General features: G+C 42.3%; 1 protein-coding gene and 1 pseudogene across 1 annotated transcript in view; one reads left to right on the top strand and one right to left on the bottom strand.

Annotated features, from left to right (window-relative positions):
* The window catches only part of LOC105553650 (DNA polymerase epsilon subunit 2-like), a gene marked incomplete at its 3' end in the record, with an annotated part of 30,361 nt that overhangs the window by 7,574 nt on the left and 5,692 nt on the right, over positions 1 to 17,095 (bottom strand). The window contains exons 3-7 of the mRNA XM_011999772.1: positions 13,762 to 13,837; positions 8,378 to 8,455; positions 8,149 to 8,242; positions 3,567 to 3,641; positions 344 to 427 (exon numbers count right to left, since the gene is read on the bottom strand). Of these exons, the coding sequence (XP_011855162.1) occupies positions 344 to 427; positions 3,567 to 3,641; positions 8,149 to 8,242; positions 8,378 to 8,455; positions 13,762 to 13,837 (407 nt within the window). The remainder of the gene's footprint in view (positions 1 to 343; positions 428 to 3,566; positions 3,642 to 8,148; positions 8,243 to 8,377; positions 8,456 to 13,761; positions 13,838 to 17,095) is intronic.
* Positions 11,049 to 11,946, top strand: LOC105553632 (annotated as a pseudogene).

Here is a 17,095-nt window from a genome sequence, read left to right as displayed (position 1 = left end):
CGGCTAATTTTGTATTTTTAGTAGAGACAGGGTTTCTCCATGTTGATCAGGCTGGTCTCCAACTCCTGGCCTCAGGTGATCCGCCTGCCTCGGACTCCTAAAGTGGCTGGGATTACAGGCGTGAGCCACTATGCCTGGCCAACAGCCATTATTTATCCTTATTCCAAGGCTTCTAACATGATGATACTATTTCCTTATATTACCACTATTCCAGTATTTTTCTGTTGGTGAGGCGAGTTTTCAATAAAGAGTACATTCCTGTGCCCGCCACAAAAATGTTCTATGTAACCAACATTTTATCAATCCAAGGCCAAAACTAAAAGTTTGATGTTTATTAAGTTACCTCTTTTAACTGCGTTATCATTCCAAGAACAATCACATCTCCGATTTTGGTTGTACTACCCAATAAGGTTTCTATTGTTTTAAGCTAAAATAAAACAAAATAAATTTTAAAGACTATAAATATATTCTTTCAAGAAACTAAACTTTTTATAAGTAAGTAAATTTGGGGTACACATTTCAGCATTTATAGCTACTTTACAGTAGAAAATCAAATAAAATGGAAATAAAGTTGTAAAATTAAACTTAGGATGTTTAATTTTGTCCTACAAAAAAGCTGTAAGATCAAGTGTATGATGGCCTGAAAGAATCATGCCTAAAGAAACACCACATCAACTCAGGCTCTTACCAATGACTGAATCCACACCATATCATTCCGAATAATGATAAGTACATTTATTTTTAAAATATAGAAAAGAATATCAATTTTATTTTATTTGAACAGTACCTTTTGAAAATTAGCAAGCTATTTAAAAATATATATTCTAATTTTACTTAGTATTTTAAAAGGCTCTCATTATTATTTACATTCTCAATCTGATCTTTTTTTCTAATCAGAAAGTTTAAGGTAGTAAAAATTGGGACACCATTGTAAAAAATCCTTGCCACCCAGGCGCAGTGGCTCACACCTGTAATCCCAGCACTTTGGGGGGCCAAGGCGGGCAGATCACAAGGTCAGGAGATCGACACCACAGTGAAACCCCATCTCTACTAAAAATACAAAAAATTAGCCGGGCGTGGTGGTGGGCGCCTGTAGTCCCAGCTACTCCGGAGGCTGAGGCAGGAAAATGGCGTGAACCAAGGAGGCAGAGCTTGCAGTGAGCTGATATCACGCCACTGCACTCCAGCCTGGGCAACAGAGCAAGATTACATCTCAAAAAAATAAAAATAAAAATAAAAATAAAATAAAATAAGATAAAAAATCCTTTCCAACTTTTTCTGTATGTAATCCTAAATATATGTAAATACATACATATATAACTTATGACACACACCTATACAGTTTATTCACAAAGATGAAATCATAGTATATGTACTATTCTGCAACTTAACTTTTTGAAGTTAATATCTGAGATATCTTTCCATTTTTCTACATATAAATTTCCTTCTGTTTAAAGAATAGAGATATCTATATTATACATATGACCATTTATTTCACCAAACTCCCATTAAAGGACATTTAGGTTGTTCCCAGTTTTCTACTAATAAAAACAATTTTTAACATTTCTGTGCACCTTTCTTTGGCCCACTACAGTGATAGAAACTTTTTTCTTTTTTTTTTTGAGATGGGGTCTCACATTGCCCAGGCTAGAGTGCAGTGACACTCTCATACCTCACTGCAGCCTTCAACTGGGCTCAAGTGATCCTTCCACCGCAGGCCCCTGAGTCACCAGGATTACAGGCACTAGCCACTGCATCCAGCTACAGATAATAACTGTTGAATAAAGTTCTACACATTCTAGAAACACAATTGCTAGATAAAAGGATATGTAAGTTTTTATATTTATAGAAATTACCAAGTGGAGCTTCTTTTATCTTTACGTTTTATCTTTGTTTTCTTATTACAAATAATTCATGTATACTATAGAAAAAAATTTTAAATATAGACAAGAAAGAAATAAAAACTTATACAATCCTATCATTCCATAATAATCACCTTAACATTTAATACTGGAGTTACTCTTAAAAAATATGAACGTAGGGCTGGGCGTGGTGGCTCACGCCTGTAAACCAAGCACTTTGGGAGGCTGAGGTGGATGGATCACTTGAGGTCAGTTCAAGACCAGCCTGGCCTACATGGCAAAATACCATCTCTACTAAAAATACAAAAAAATTAGTTAGGCATGGTGGTGTGCACATATAATCCCAGCTACTCAAGAGGCTGAGGCAGAATTGCTTGAACCTGGGAAGAGGAGGTTGCAGTGAGCCAAGATTGCACGACTGCACTACAGCCTGGGTGACAGAGCAAGACTGTCGGAAAGAAAGGAAAGAAAAGGGAAAGGGGGAAGGGGGAAGGGAAGGGAAAAGAACCTAGCCAAGTGTAGTGGTGCACACCTATTGTCCCAGCTACTCAGGAGGCTGGGGCAGGAGGATCACTTGAGGACAGGAGTTCAAGACCAGCCTGGGCAACATCACGAGACCCCATGTCTCTATCAAAAGAAAAAAAAAAAGAACCTAAAACAACACAGGAGAAGTAAAATAACAGTAATTTTTAGCACATCATTTTTGCAATCTGTAAAGGGATATTATCATACAGGTAGATAAATGTAATTTAAGTAGGGAATGTGCCATCACAGATACAGAATTAGACAGTTCGAAAAGAATAATTATTTAGTTAAGCCTTAAAATTACTTGGTCAAAGAGGAGACGAGGGAAAAGGCTCCTGGGCTGTGGGCATCTCAGTTGCCAGAGAAAACCTAATATGGAAAACATATAGATGATCTTTGGTAGGGAAATATAAGTAATGCCAATTTCTAAAACCTAATTTATACTCTAATAAAAGTTTTGTTTGTTTGTTTGAGGGGGTCCCTACACTGTCACCCAGGCTGGAGTACAGTGGCATGATCTCAGCTCACCGCAGCCTCAACCTCCCAAGCTCAAGTCATCCTCCCACCTCAGCCTCTCAGGTAGCTGGGACCACAGGTGCACACCACCATGCCTGGCTAATGTTTTTTATTGTTTGTAAAGATGAGGTCTTGCTATGTTGCCCAGGTTGTGGGAACCATTTGTGTTCTCACATTCATTCTATAAATGTTGTTTCCTTAGTACCTTAAGTAAAGTTTTCACTTCTACCAATGTAACACATTCTAGTTCAATAACTGTGTGTGGTGGTCACGAGGGATAAGTTGGGCAAGGAACCAGTATTTGAGTTCCTTAGTGCTATGGTCACTAAGGGATGAGTGAGGGCAAGAAAAGAAATGTTGAAAAGTTATCAGAAAGCCAGTGTAGTATCCAAATGGGCTAGAAAGCTATCTTGGAGGCCAGAGTGTATCTGGGGCTAGCATTGTATCAGGGCCTTCTCAAAGGAAGCACTAGCTTCTGATAGAGATTTGTGGGACACAGGACTCTAGGAATGGACTAGATCAAAAGTGGGCATGCAGCCAGTCCAGTTAGCTAAACAGTTACCAGTAGTTTATTTTCATTTAAAATTTAACGAATTAGAATTAAGCAACAAATATTAAACTTATACACTTATATCCCCTACATAACTAGGATAATGTTCTAACCTGGAATTTGCTTCCGCTTTCATCAGGGTGAGAACCTATCACCGGAGGAGTAAATAATTCATGCCTGTGGGTCCTCTATAAAAAAGAAAGATTCACATGAATTACTGAAACAGACATTTAAATATAAGATTCACTAAAATAGTGTCCTGATGAAACATTGTCCTTAATGTCACTATTACTCATTCTCAGCAAATTTGAAAACCCACATAATTTAACATACAAATATCTAGTAATATAAGTTTTAAAATTAAAAAAATAAAAGTAAAAATTTTAAAGGTCTATTGTGCATATGGCAGCAGCACATAGTGGGCTGAGGATATGAAGAACAACCAAGTGTCACTCTGAGAGCACTGGGGCTACTGAAAGAGAAGTGCCACCACACAACAAAGTACTGTGAGGGTTGACTGTACCCCAGGCCAAAGGGGCCATTGAACAACAGCCCAGATGATAAATAAGGTTTGGGTAGTAAGAAACAAAAGGAGGCTGAGATAAGACATTTCAGGGCCAGGCACAGTGGCTCACGCCTGTAATCCCAGCACTTTGGGAGGCCAAGGAGGGCGGATCACCTGAGGTCAGGAGTTCGAGACCAGCCTGGCCAACATAGTGAAACTCCGTCTGTACTAAAAATACAAAAATTAGCTGGGTATGGTGGCAGGTGCCTGTAATTCCAGCTACTCAGGAGGCTGAGGTAGGAGAATTGCTTGAATCCGGGAGGCAGAGATTGCAGTGAGCTGAGATCGTGCCACTGCACTCCTGCCTGGGCAACAAGACCGAAACTCTGTCTCAAAAAAAAAAAACACGGCATTTCAGGCAGAGAAACCATAAGAGTTAGAGTATTTAGGAAGCTATGTAAAGTTTAACACAGTTGAATTATGGAGTGCAGACAAGGCCAGAGATTAGTAAGATCCATGTGGGGATACTTCCCTCCCCAACTCTCAGTCCATATAGTTTAGGTAGGATTGATACCCCTTCTCCTTTCTATAGATAGGAATTCAAGGCCTAGAAAATGAAAGTACTCCATCCTTTTGGCCAGTGATTGGTTCAAGGATGAGCAAGTGCTTCAAGGTAGGCTCAAAAAAGACAGATTCAAGACTTTTGCTAGAACTATTAGAAAAGAGGAACTCTCTTTCCAAGAGTTGCTAAGGCTACTAGTGGAGATCTTTGTCACTTTATAGGGAGAACCTATTTGAAAGTAAAATCAATTTTTTAAAAGAGCTGGGACATGGAAAGAGACAGATGCCTCCTGATATTGTGTGAACACCTGGATCCAGCCAGGCTTGAAACTGGTGGACTTCTAGACTTCATAATACAAGCTAAACCAATATATTCCTTTTTCAGTTTTAATCAATTTGAGTTTCCGTAACCTCCAACTCAAAAAGCCCTGACAATACAAACTGTGTATCCCCAGCCAAGAAGTTTATCATATAGACAATGAGAAACAAAGATTTTGAAGTAGGATAATGAAAACATCAGATTGATTTTCTGGAAGATAACTGCAATGAAAATATGAATGGACTGAACTTCAACCTGTTTATTTCACAGATGAATAAATGAGGCTCAGAAGGGATAAGTGGCACACCCACAATAACAGAGTAGACTTCAAAACATACTTAAGAAAAAAGAAATATGGTGTTTACTAAGCACCTTCTTTGTATAAAGGACAGTGCCAAATGTGGCAGAGGAGATAAACAAGGAATTCACAGTCTAATCACAGGGTAAACACCTCAAATGCAAGGTAGGGCCAAGTCCAGTCAGTGACATAAAAGACGTACTACTCGGCTGGACTCAGTGGCTCACGCCTGTGATCCCAACACTTTGGGAGGCCAAGGCAGGTGGATCACGAGGTCAGGAGATGGAGACCATCCTGGCTAACACAGTGAAACCCCGTCTCTACTAAAAATACAAAAAATTAGCCGGGCGTTGTGGCATGTGCCTGTAGTCCCAGCTACTCAGGAGGCTGAGGCAGGAATATCTCTTGAACCTGGGAGGCAGAGGTTGCAGCAAGCCGAGATTGCGCCACTGCACTACAGCCTGGGCAACAGAGTAAGACTCTGCCTCAGGAAAAAAAAAAAAAAAAAAAGGACGTACTACTCGGTTCGAGCAGAAAGAGATTGCATTCAGCTAGGTATGGTGGCTCAGGCCTGTAATCCCAGCACTTTGGGAGGCTGAGGTGGGCAGATCACTTGAGGTCAGGAGTTCGAGCCCAGCCTGGCCAACATGGTGAAACCCCGTCTCTACTAAAATAAAGAAGTTAACTGGGTGTAGTGGTATGTGCCTATAATCCCAGCTACTTGGGAGTCTGAGGAAGAAGAATCACTTGAACCCAGGAGGCAGAGGTTGCAGTGAGCCAAGTTTGTACCACTGCACTCTAGCCTAGGCAACAGAGCGAGACTTCATCTCAAAAATAAAATAAATAAAAAAGAAAAAGATTGTATCCAACTGAAGATCAAGAAGGGCTCCAGAAAGGAGGAATCTGAGAAGAGCCTTCCAAAATTAGGACGGTTTCAACAGTGGAGATAAGAGGGAAGAGCAGTCTACAGGATAAACAAAGTCACAGAAGTAGTGAAAGAAACAGAAACAATAATTCCATATTTCAGTTTTGGCTCCAGCACAGAGTATGACTAGAGGAAAAGTAGAGATTAGGACAATTATGTGTGAGAGAAGACCTTACATATTAAGGATAATCTGCATTTAATAGGCAGTGAATTTCCTTGAAAGACTTCTGTGCAAAACCCATGAGGTGGTCAGAGCTACACTTTGGGCAGATTAACCTGGCAACACTATGTCAGCAATGAAAGCAGCAGAGGATACTGTTTCCTCAAGGATCATTCTTTTCAACCTTTATTTAACCTACTGCTGACCATCTGCTCCTCCTTGAAGCCTTCTTGTGCTTCTACCATATAACATCATCCTCGCCTGGCCCCCAAGTTCTATCTATCCGCTTCCCCTCTTCTCTCTTTTTTTTTTTTTTGAAATGGAGTTTCGCTGTTGTTGCCCAGGCTGGAGTGCAATGGCGCCATCTCGGCTCACCACAACCTCTGCCTTCCGGGTTCAAGTGATTCTCCTGCCTCAGCCTCTCGAGTAGCTGGAATTACAGGCATGCGCTACCATGCCTGGCTAATTTTGTATTTTTAGTAGAGACAGGGTTTCTCCATGTTGGTCAGACAGGTCTCGAGATCCCGACCTCAGGTGATCCACCCGCCTCAGCCTCCCAGAGTGCTGGGATTACAGGCGTGAGCCATTGCGCCTAGCCTCCCTCTTCTCTTTTTATCACTTCTCTTTCTGCCAGGGTCTCATCCTTGTAGTTCCATTTTTTACTCTATACAGATGCTCCCAAATCTCTCTCATGCTACCAGCTCTCTTTCCTTAGCTCCAGATGTACACTTCACTTGATATTCTCCTGGCAATCTTAACTCAAATGCTTAAAACAGAAACTGCCATCACCTTCTACAAACATTCTCTTTTTCCTGTTTAATGCATTATTCTATATTCTACTCTCTCAGACTCCAGGCCTTACTCATCTCTGATTCTTCACCCCCTCCCTTCTCCTTCACATCCAGACAGTCACCATGTGCTTATAGTTTCTGCTGCTTGAGGGTGATGCCCTCATTCTACACCCCTTGCCACTTCCTTCATCCAGGCTATCATTTATGCCAAGACTAATAGCACAGACTTCTAGAAGGCTTCTCTCACACTCTTAAGTCATCCCCATATCTGCTGGGGGAGGAAGCACTCAAAAAACCTGGCTGCGATTTTCTCTGGTATTCCAAAGCACCTCGCACAAGGAGAACAGTCCCAACTCCCAAGGGTGGCATCCAAAGTGCTCCTACAATTTGGCTCCCACTTGCCTTTCCAAACTGATCCCATGCTACTCCTGATTTTCTCATCATTTCCTGCACAGAGTCCATTTTTTGCTGTACCTTTGTTCACAATCACCACCACCCTTTCCCCATTTCCACAAGATTAAAGCAATCTAGGTCCATGCCAAATGCCATCATTTCCTTGAAGCCTTCCCTGATTCTTTTATTGAATACATTGTTTGTATCTGTTATAGCACATATAAAATTCTACTTTATATATTTGCACAAATGTCTATAACTTCATAGACTGTAAGCTACTTGAAGGTAGTAAAGTATAGTAGGCAATGGCTGGGCTTTAGAGTCAGGCTGGATTGAAATCCTGTCTTACTATATGTGATCTATGGGCAAGTTACTAAACTTCTTTAAGCCTCAGTTTCCTCATCTGTAAAATGGGGATAATAATAGCATTTACACATATATTAGTATCATGAGGATTAAATGAGGTAAATAATGTATGTTAAGTGCTAAGTGGCATATCATGTATTAAATGGTAACTACTATTTTTACCACCATCATTGTTGTTAAGAGGAAAATAGCTTTTTCAGCTCTGTATCTTCTACATGGTCTCAATTACAGAAATCTCAGTAACAGTTTATTGAATGACCAATTTTGGACCACAAAATTCCATTCATTAAACATCCCTGAGATTTCCCTAAACTGAAACAGTCTCTTTTTTTCTCTGTTTACCTAATATCCTCCCCTCCGCCCGCTACCAAACTTACCTGGTGCAAAATGGTATATCGCTCACGAAACAGCTCTGCTTTATCTCTTGCTGTTCCAAATAAATTTGGTGCAGGGTGGTTGGTCATTAACAGCCTAGAAAAAAAGAATGCCTATTTTTGACTATCATAATACACAAAGGTGAGCCAAAAGTGAAGCAAGAGACTATATACCTTCTGGAAAAAAAAGTACATTTGAAATTAATTTAAAATCAGTGGATGGCATACTTACGGAAGAAATTTTTTTCTTTCTGAATTGTACACAAAGCGTGGAATATCAAATGCTCCTATGATATTGAAAACGTGCTCTCTGAAAAACATCCCACAAAACACAGACCTGATTTACTAAAACGTAAGTACTCTAGGTGAACATGATAACTTGCATTATAAGTCTTTGTAATAACACACTTTTCACATTTTCTCAGGCCAGGCACACAATTTCTTTCTCTTTTTCTTTCTTTCTTTTTTTTTTTAAAGACAGAGTTTCACTATTGTTACCCAGGCTAGAGTGCAATGGCGTGATATCGGCTCACTGCAACCTCTGCCTCCCGGGTTCAAGTGATTCTCCTGCCTCAGTCTCCCAAGTAGCTGGGATCACAGGCATGCAGTAGCTGGGATCACAGGCATGCACCACCATGTCCAGCTAATTTTGTATTTTTAGTAGAGACGGGGTTTCTCCATGTTGGTCAGGCTGGTCTCGAACTCCTGACCTCAGGAGATCCACTCACCTCGGCCTCCCAAAGTGCTGGGATTACAGATGTGAGCCACCATGCCTGGCCCACAATTTCTTATAGTGTCAAAAATACTATGGGGGTAAAATGTTTAGCTTGTGCATTTTCATCTCAAGGGACAAGAAAGCATTGCCAAAACTCACAAGAAAAAAAAATTAATCAAGTTAACTTCTAGTTAAGAATTTCATCTGTTGAAAAAGAACAATTACATAAACAATAGTCACATCTTAAAGAAATGTCTACTTTTACGAGCTACAGTGTTTTTTGTTTTTTGTTTTTTTTTTTGAGACGGAGTTTCATTCTTGTTGCCCAGGCTGGAGTACAATGGCTCGATCTTGGCTCATCACAACCTCCGCCTCCAGGGTTCAAGAGATTCTGCTGCCTCAGCCTCCCGAGTAGGTGGGATTACAGGCATGCACCACCACGCCCGGCTAATTTTGTATTTCTAACAAAGGCGGGGTTTCTTCATGTTGGTCAGGCTGGTCACTAACTCCCAACCTCAGGTGATCGGCCTGCCTCAGCCTCCCAAAGTGCTGGATTATAGGCATGAGCCACCGTGCCCGGCCATGAGCTACAGTATTATTAAAGGATATGATTAAGTTCCAACAATTTTTATTTTTTTGTTTTTGTTTTTGTTTTGTTTTTTGAGACAGTCTCACTCTGATGCCCAGGCTGGGGTGTGATCTTGGCTCACTGCAACCTCTTCGTCCTGGCCTCAAGCAATTCTCCCGCCTCTCAAGTAGCTGGGATTACAGGCATGTGCCACCACACCCAGCTAATTTTTGTATTTTTAGTAGAGAAAGAGTTTTGCCATAGTGGCCAGGCTGGTCTCAAACTCCTAACCTCAAGTGATCCGCCTGCCTCAGCCTCCCAAAGTGCTGGAATTACAGTCACGAGCCACCATGCCCAACCCCAACAATTTTAAAAATCTAAAATGTTTTTTTGTTTGTTGTTTGCTTGTTTGTCTGAGATGGAGTCTACTTCTGTCACCCAGGCTGGAGTGCAGTGGTACAATCTCGGCTCACTGCAACCTCTGCCTCCCGGGTTCAAGCGATTCTCCTGCCTCAGCCTCCCAAGTAGCTGGGATTACAGGTGCCCTCCACCACGCCCAGCTAATTTTTTGTATTTTTAGTAGAGATGAGATTTCACTGTGTTGGCCAGGCTGGTCTTAAACTCCTGACCTCATGATCTGCTTGCTTTGGCCTCCCAAAGTGCTAGGATTACAGGCGTGAGCCACCGCATCCTGCCAAATCTAAAATGTTATGTAAAAGTGTCCCAGGAAAAGTTATACAATGGAAAAAGAACCCCCCCTCCCAATTCTGGCCATATCTTTCAGACTTATACTATATGTATATAGTGTTAGAGATGGAAAACCAAAAAAAAATATTTAATTTCAGACACTTTTAATAATACAACCATGTTTAAAAGAAGTTAAAAATTTCTACAGCACTATTGTATAAATATCCCAACCTAAAAATCTTTCCTAAAATTATGTTTATCTCCCAAATTGAAAATGATCAAAAAAGGTTAATGCTACCCTAGAGGTAACAGGTATGGAGTAGCTGAGAATCAGTGAACTTGAGGAAACTCTAGACTCCAGACACTGCTCCACTATTTTCTGGTGGATCGGTCTGAGTAAGTTATTGAACTTCTCATGCCTTCTCTTCATCTATGAGAACAAGAGCCTCTATTGTGGTATGATATAATGATTCTGACAACTGAAGGTACAAAAATCCTTTACCGTTCAGTCCCCACTGGACCTCCATGTGGGTTGGCTGTAACATATAAACAGCCTGACAGAAATAGCCGAGCCAGGTCAGTGAGGAGTGCGGGCTGGCTGACCCTGGCACTGCACACTGAGGCCAGGGATAGGCCTGAGGTTCGCACCTCCTCTGAAACTGTGCCCTGCCTTTGAGGCCTGGCAGGTGTGGGAGCAGGGGCTGCCCAAAGGTGGGCTGGGGTTGGAGGAAGCAGCCTGGTAGTTGCTATGTGTCCTGAGGCTTTAAGGCACCTGACCCCATCCTTGTTAGAACTGGCGTCACTAGGACCTGTTTACTCTTGATGAGAATCATGATCCCTGGGCACGTAGTGCATTTTCTGGAAGAGCCCACTCACCCTGGACCAGCCCTTTGGCAGCCTCAGACAGTCCTTGAGGAGGATGACTGAGACATCATGGGCCACACACTGTGTGCCTGTTCTTAGGGAAATGTCATCATTGACAATAGCTATTTCTTCATCTAGAACCTGGGGGAGGGGGGGTTCAGCTCTGTGGATCTAGTGGAGAGGTTACAGGATGGAGACTTCTACGCCCTGAAGTGAATCCTGCGTCCCAAGCAGCAGGACCAGGAGGAGGCCCAGCCAAGAAGCGAACATGCATCGCCTCTTCAATCCTTTACCTCACGGCTTACTGTCTGAGGGAGCAGGGTGCTGAGCATGAGGCCTGGCTGCTGCTTCCGTTCTTTAAGAGAGGTATACTGTGGAATGGAGAGAAAGGCCGAAGGACGATGGCAACTTCCTCACTTATGATCAAATCTTTCAGCTGCTGCTGGGTATCTACAGCAGCCATGAGGCCATTCATGCCAAGGGTTAGGCCCACAGGGACCTGAAGCCCACCAGTATCTTGCTTGGAGATGAGGGGCAGCCAGTTTTAATGGACTTGGATGCCATGAATCAAGCATGCCTCGAATGAAGGTCTCCCACCAGGCCCTGACCCTGCAGGGCTAGGCGACCCAGTGCACCATCTCCTACTGAGCCCTAGAGCTCTTGCCTGAGCAGTCACTGTGTCATTGATGAATAGACTGGTGTCTGGTCTCTGGGTTGTGTGATACATGCCACAATGTTTGAGGAAGGCCCTTATGAAATGGTGTTCAGGAAACGTGACAGTGTGGCCCTTGCTGTGCAGAACCAACACAGCATCCCACAAAGCCCCATGCATTCTTCAGGAGTGTGGCAGCTCCCGGCCTCAGTGATCACTGTGGACCTGCTGCAGCAGCCTCACAATGCTTGCCTCCTCAATCAGCTGGAGGTACTGCAGCCCCCAGCTCCTGGCCAGCACACTACCCAAATCTGAACAAAGCAGTGGCCATGTTGAGGAGGTAGCCCCTTGTGCCTTGGAAAGAGGCTCCCATCCCTCACTGGACTCTCTACCCATTCTTTCTTTTTTTTTCTTTTTCTTTTTCGTCTGTCATCCAGGCTGGAGCAGAGAGGCACGATCTTGGCTCACTGCAATCTCCGCCTCCCGGGTTCAAGTGATTCTCCTGCCTCAGCTTCCCAAATAGCTGAGACTACAGGCATACACCACCATGCCCAGCTAATTTTTGTATTTTTTAGTAGAGATGCGGTTTCACTGTATGTTGGCCAGGCTGGTCTTGAACTCCTGACCTCAGGTGATCTGCCCACCTCAGCCTCCCAAAGTGCTGGGATTACAAGCATGAGCCACTGCGCCCAGCCTGATTTTCTGCTTTCTTACCCCCAAGAGCAACACCTGGACAAGGGGCTTTACTGAGTGGGGGTGAGACAGGGGTTGGGAAAAGGAAAACTGATGGGATATGGTACATGGCTCTGTGCAGGACTGTTGAGCTCATATTATTATGTTCTGCCTCCAAATCTGGGAGCAGGAGAATGTATAAACAGAAGAATAAAGTGAATGCAGATTGATGTGGGGGAAAGTAAGTAAATAAATAAATAACAGGTAACTTTAGGGTAAACAATGAGTAATGTCTATTTTAGGATAATAATCCTTAAACTTTAATACAATCGTTTTGAATTTCTATTGATTGCTTTAGGAACATTCATTATACTCTAGTATTTATTTTATTTTATTTTTTGAGACAGGGTCTCACTCTGTCACCCAGACTGGACTGTAGTGGCATGATCTCAGCTCACTGCAACCTCCACCTCCCAGGCTCAAGTGATTCTCCTATCTCAGCCTCCCAAGTACCTGGGATTACAGGTGCATCCCACTACCGCCCGGCTAATTTTTGTATTTTTAGTAGAGATGGGGTTTCACCATGTTGGCCAGGCTGGTCTTGAACTCCTGACCTCAAGTGATCCAACCACCTTGGCCTCCCAAAGTGCTGGGATTATAGGTGTGAGCCACTGTGCCTGGTCACACTAGTATTTTAAATGAGTTTGCAAAGGTAAAATTAAAAATCCTCAATTTCTGTATTTATTTATTTATTTATTTAGCAGTTATAAGTTCTGACACGGAGAAGATTACAACTTCTGACTAAAATAAAGATAATGACTCCTTTCAATCACCTCCATTACCCCAAATAGGAAAGAAGTGGCAATGTTAAAACTGTCTCTCAGCCCATTTTCCCCAGTGTTTTCCATGGCAATTCATAATAAAATGCCATGAATTTGGATAGAAGTATCATATCAAGAGGGATATTCACAGAAATAAAACCCAGAAGAATTACTGCCATATAAATTCTTAAACCTAAAAACATGAGATAGTAGAGTCACAAAACTGAGGTCCTACTCTCATTTGCCATTCACCATGTGACCAAGTAAAGTTGCTGAACTTCTCTGGGCATGGTACTTTCCTAAGAGCAAAGTAAATTATACTTCTGAATATTCATTTCAATTCAACTCATTTGTAGCATACAGAATAAAAAGTCAGATCCACTGGCTGGGTAGGCAGCAAAAGTTAGTAATGAATGGTACAGCAACATTGTAACTTCAAATCCTAGAAGAAACCAGTAAAGATGAATCATTTAATAATGAGGTTTGCAAAGAAAGCCATTATTTAAAAAGACATACAGAAATAACAACAGCAACCACTGTGGAAATGTTGATCACTAATAATTTTCCAAGACAATAATTAAAACTAAGTGCTCAATAACACCTCCAATGAGGAAAAAAGTTAACTGTACCCACATACATAGTTTCATCAACAGACTGACTGCATTCCTGGACTGCTGCTTCCACCACAGATCGTTCAATCATGCTTGATGACACTGAAAAGAGAATTGCAGAGTCAAATTTTAAAAACAAAAAAAAAATTAGTTCTTTCCACAGACAGCTCTTTTCCCAAAAATAATTTGCAAATATTAATACTGGGATTCTCATTATACAGTTTTTGGAGGAAAAAAGTGTTAGGTCAGAACAATAACAAAAGCCTTATCTCAAATACCTTAATTTTTCACTCCAGACTCCCAGTCTGGAGTGCGGTAGCATAATCTCAGCTCACTGCAAAGTTTTCCACACTCAAAGTTACAATACCTTAATATATAACCAAATGCCTTAATTTCCTAAACCCTGTTTAGTTATAAGAACATTTCTGAGCCAGGGTCGGTGGCTCATACCTATAATCCTAACACTTTGGGAGGCTGAGGCAGGAGGATGGCTTGAGCCCAGGAGTTTGAGACCAGCCCAGGCAATGTGGTGAAACCCCATCTCTACAAAAAATACAAAACTTAGCTGGGTGGGTTGGTACATGCCTATAGTCCCAGATACTCAGGAGGCCAAGGTGGGAGGATCACCTGAGCCCAGGGAGGTGGAGGCTGCAGTGAGCTGTGATCATGCCACTGGCATGATCTCAAAAAAAAAAAAAAAAAAATTCCCTAAGCTCTCACTTTTAATAAGGTTACATTAGTATAACTTTATCGTGGTAACTGCTCAGTTTCAATGAGCATGATAGTAACAATAATAACAATAGCAGCTACCACTTATTAAGCACTGAGTAAATGTGGAGCACCATGCTCAGTACTTTATTTACAAGCATTATTCCATTAGGTAGACGTCCTGTAAGACTGATGTTAAAATGCCCATATCTTATAGATAGGGAAAATACAAGTTTAAGAGGTTGAAAATTTTGCCCAAAAACTAGAAGAGAGAGAGAGCAACAAAAACCCAGGTCTGATTCCAGAGTGGGCTCTTTTAATCACTTTGATATGCTGTCAAGCAAAATACCATGTGCCATCTTAAATCAATGTACACAGAGACAAGTATCATTTTCTTTTTCTTTTTTTTTTTTTGAGACGGAGTCTTACTCTGTCACCCAGGCAGGAGTGCAGTGGCGCGATCTTGGCTCATTGCAAGCTCCACCTCCCGGGTTCACGCCATTCTCCTGCCTCAGCCTCCCAAGTAGCTGGGACTACAGGCGCCCGCCACCACGCCCGGCTAATTTTTTGTATTTTTAGTAGAGAAATACTAACACGTGTTAGCCAGGATGGTCTCGATCTCCTGACCTCGTGATCTGCCCGCCTCGGCCTCCCAAAGTGCTGGGATTACAGGCGTGAGACAAGTATCATTTTCTAAATTTTCAAATGTAAAGGAATTTTCAAGCAAAGGTATATGTAAAATTCTGCCTTTAGGAATGAAAATGAGATATAATAACCATTTATCCTATATCACGGAGTATGTTTCTTCCTATATAATTGAAGAGACTAGCATCTATATAACATTAAGAGTGAACTCAGCACTTCTCAGCCTTTTGGCTACCAAGATCAAGTGGAGAGTGAGCCATACCCGCTTCTATCCTTAGGGTGCTATAAATATCAGACTTTTTTTCCGAGGGCAAGAGCATTTCTTCTTTCCATGCCCATGCTTGTGGTATTAAGTATTTAACAAAAAGGTCCCTGAATCCCTATGGCAGTGTGGCAGTGGCAGGAGGAAACATGCTGATACAGTTTTACTGACAGGTTGGATAGAGAGGTCTCTCAGAAAACTCCCCCAGGTATACGGCTGAAATGGACTGCAAATTATAAAACAGTGGAACAGAGGTTTAGTTCATGTATTGGTGGTACCATTCTAGCTTCTTTGGGCATGTTTCAACAGATGTGAATTTCCAAAAAAGGATACGAAGGAGTGGAGGGGCCGGGCGTGGTGGCTCACGCCTGTAATCCCAGCACTCTGGGGGGCCAAGGTGGGTGGATTACCTGAGGTCAGGAGTTCAAGACCAGCCTGACCAATATGGTGAAACCTTGTCTCTACTAAAAATATAAAAATTAGACGGGTGTGGTGGCGTGCACCTGTAGTCCCAGCTATTTAGGAGGCTGGGCCAGGAAAATCACTTGAACCCAGGAGGCAGAGGTTGTAGTAAACCGAGATCGTGCCACTGCACTCCAGCCTAGGTGACAGAGTGAAACTGTCCCCCTCTTACTAAAATAAAAAAAAAAAAAGGAGAAGAAGGAAGCACTGTGTAGAAAGGAAATGCCTTGAAGGAATTCCCAAACCTCTACCTTCCTGGGTCACCTTATGTTTCATAACTTTGGTACACTCAAGAAAAAAACGACCATCTTTTATAGAATGTGCTTTTCTTGAAATCCACTTATTCTTTTTGTTTTTTTAGACGGAATCTCATTCTGTCACCCAGTCTGGAGTGCGGTGGCATAATCTCAGCTCACTGCAACCTCTGCCTCCCAGGTTCCAGCGATTCTCCTGCCTCAGCCTCCCAAGGAGCTGGGATTATAGGCACCTGCCACCATGTCTGGCTAATTTTTGTATTTTCAGTAGAGACAGGGTTTGCCATGTTGGCCAGGCTGATCTTGAAATCCTGACCTCAGGCATTCCCACCAGCCTCAGTCTCCCAAAGTGCTGGGATTACAGGTGTGAGCCACCATGTCTGGCCCCACTTATTCTTATCACAAGCATTATATAATTTTGTACAAATGTCTGTTTTCGCCAGGCGCGGTGGCTCACACCTGTAATCCCAGCACTTTGGGAGGCTGAGGTGGGAGATCACCTGAAGTCAGCAGTTCAAGACCAGCCTGGTCAACATGGTGAAACCTTGTCTCTACTAAAAATACAAAAATTAGCCAGGTGTATTGGTGCACACCTGTAATCCCAGCTACTTGGGAGGCTGAGGCAGGAGAATTGTTTGAACCCAGGAGACAGAGGTTGCAGTGAGCCGAAATTGCACCACTGCACTCCAGCCTGGGTGACAGTGCAAGACTCCTCGGAAAAAAAAAAAAAAAGTCTATTTTCTATAGTTTGCTTTCAGTAAAATGCTTTCCAACTCTGTTCAGTATATTCATTATCAGTGCATTAGTAGAATTGCTTTTTATTGAAAAGTTACTATCTCTGCCCTTTAACTTAGACTTACAAAATTAAGTTAAAATGACTAGCCATTCTATTAAAAAAAAAAAAAAATCCCTGAAGAAATTAAGAAGAGATGGCAGGCCGGGCGCGGTGGCTCAAGCCTGTAATCCCAGCACTTTGGGAGGCTGAGACGGGCGGATCACGAGGTCAGGAGATCAAGACCATCCTGGCTA

This window comes from Mandrillus leucophaeus, unplaced genomic scaffold, assembly GCF_000951045.1.
Source record: "Mandrillus leucophaeus isolate KB7577 unplaced genomic scaffold, Mleu.le_1.0 Scaffold60, whole genome shotgun sequence".
NCBI classification, from domain to species: domain Eukaryota; kingdom Metazoa; phylum Chordata; class Mammalia; order Primates; family Cercopithecidae; genus Mandrillus; species Mandrillus leucophaeus.
Note: the sequence above shows the minus strand (reverse complement) of the source record. Positions and strands in the feature narration are given on the sequence as shown.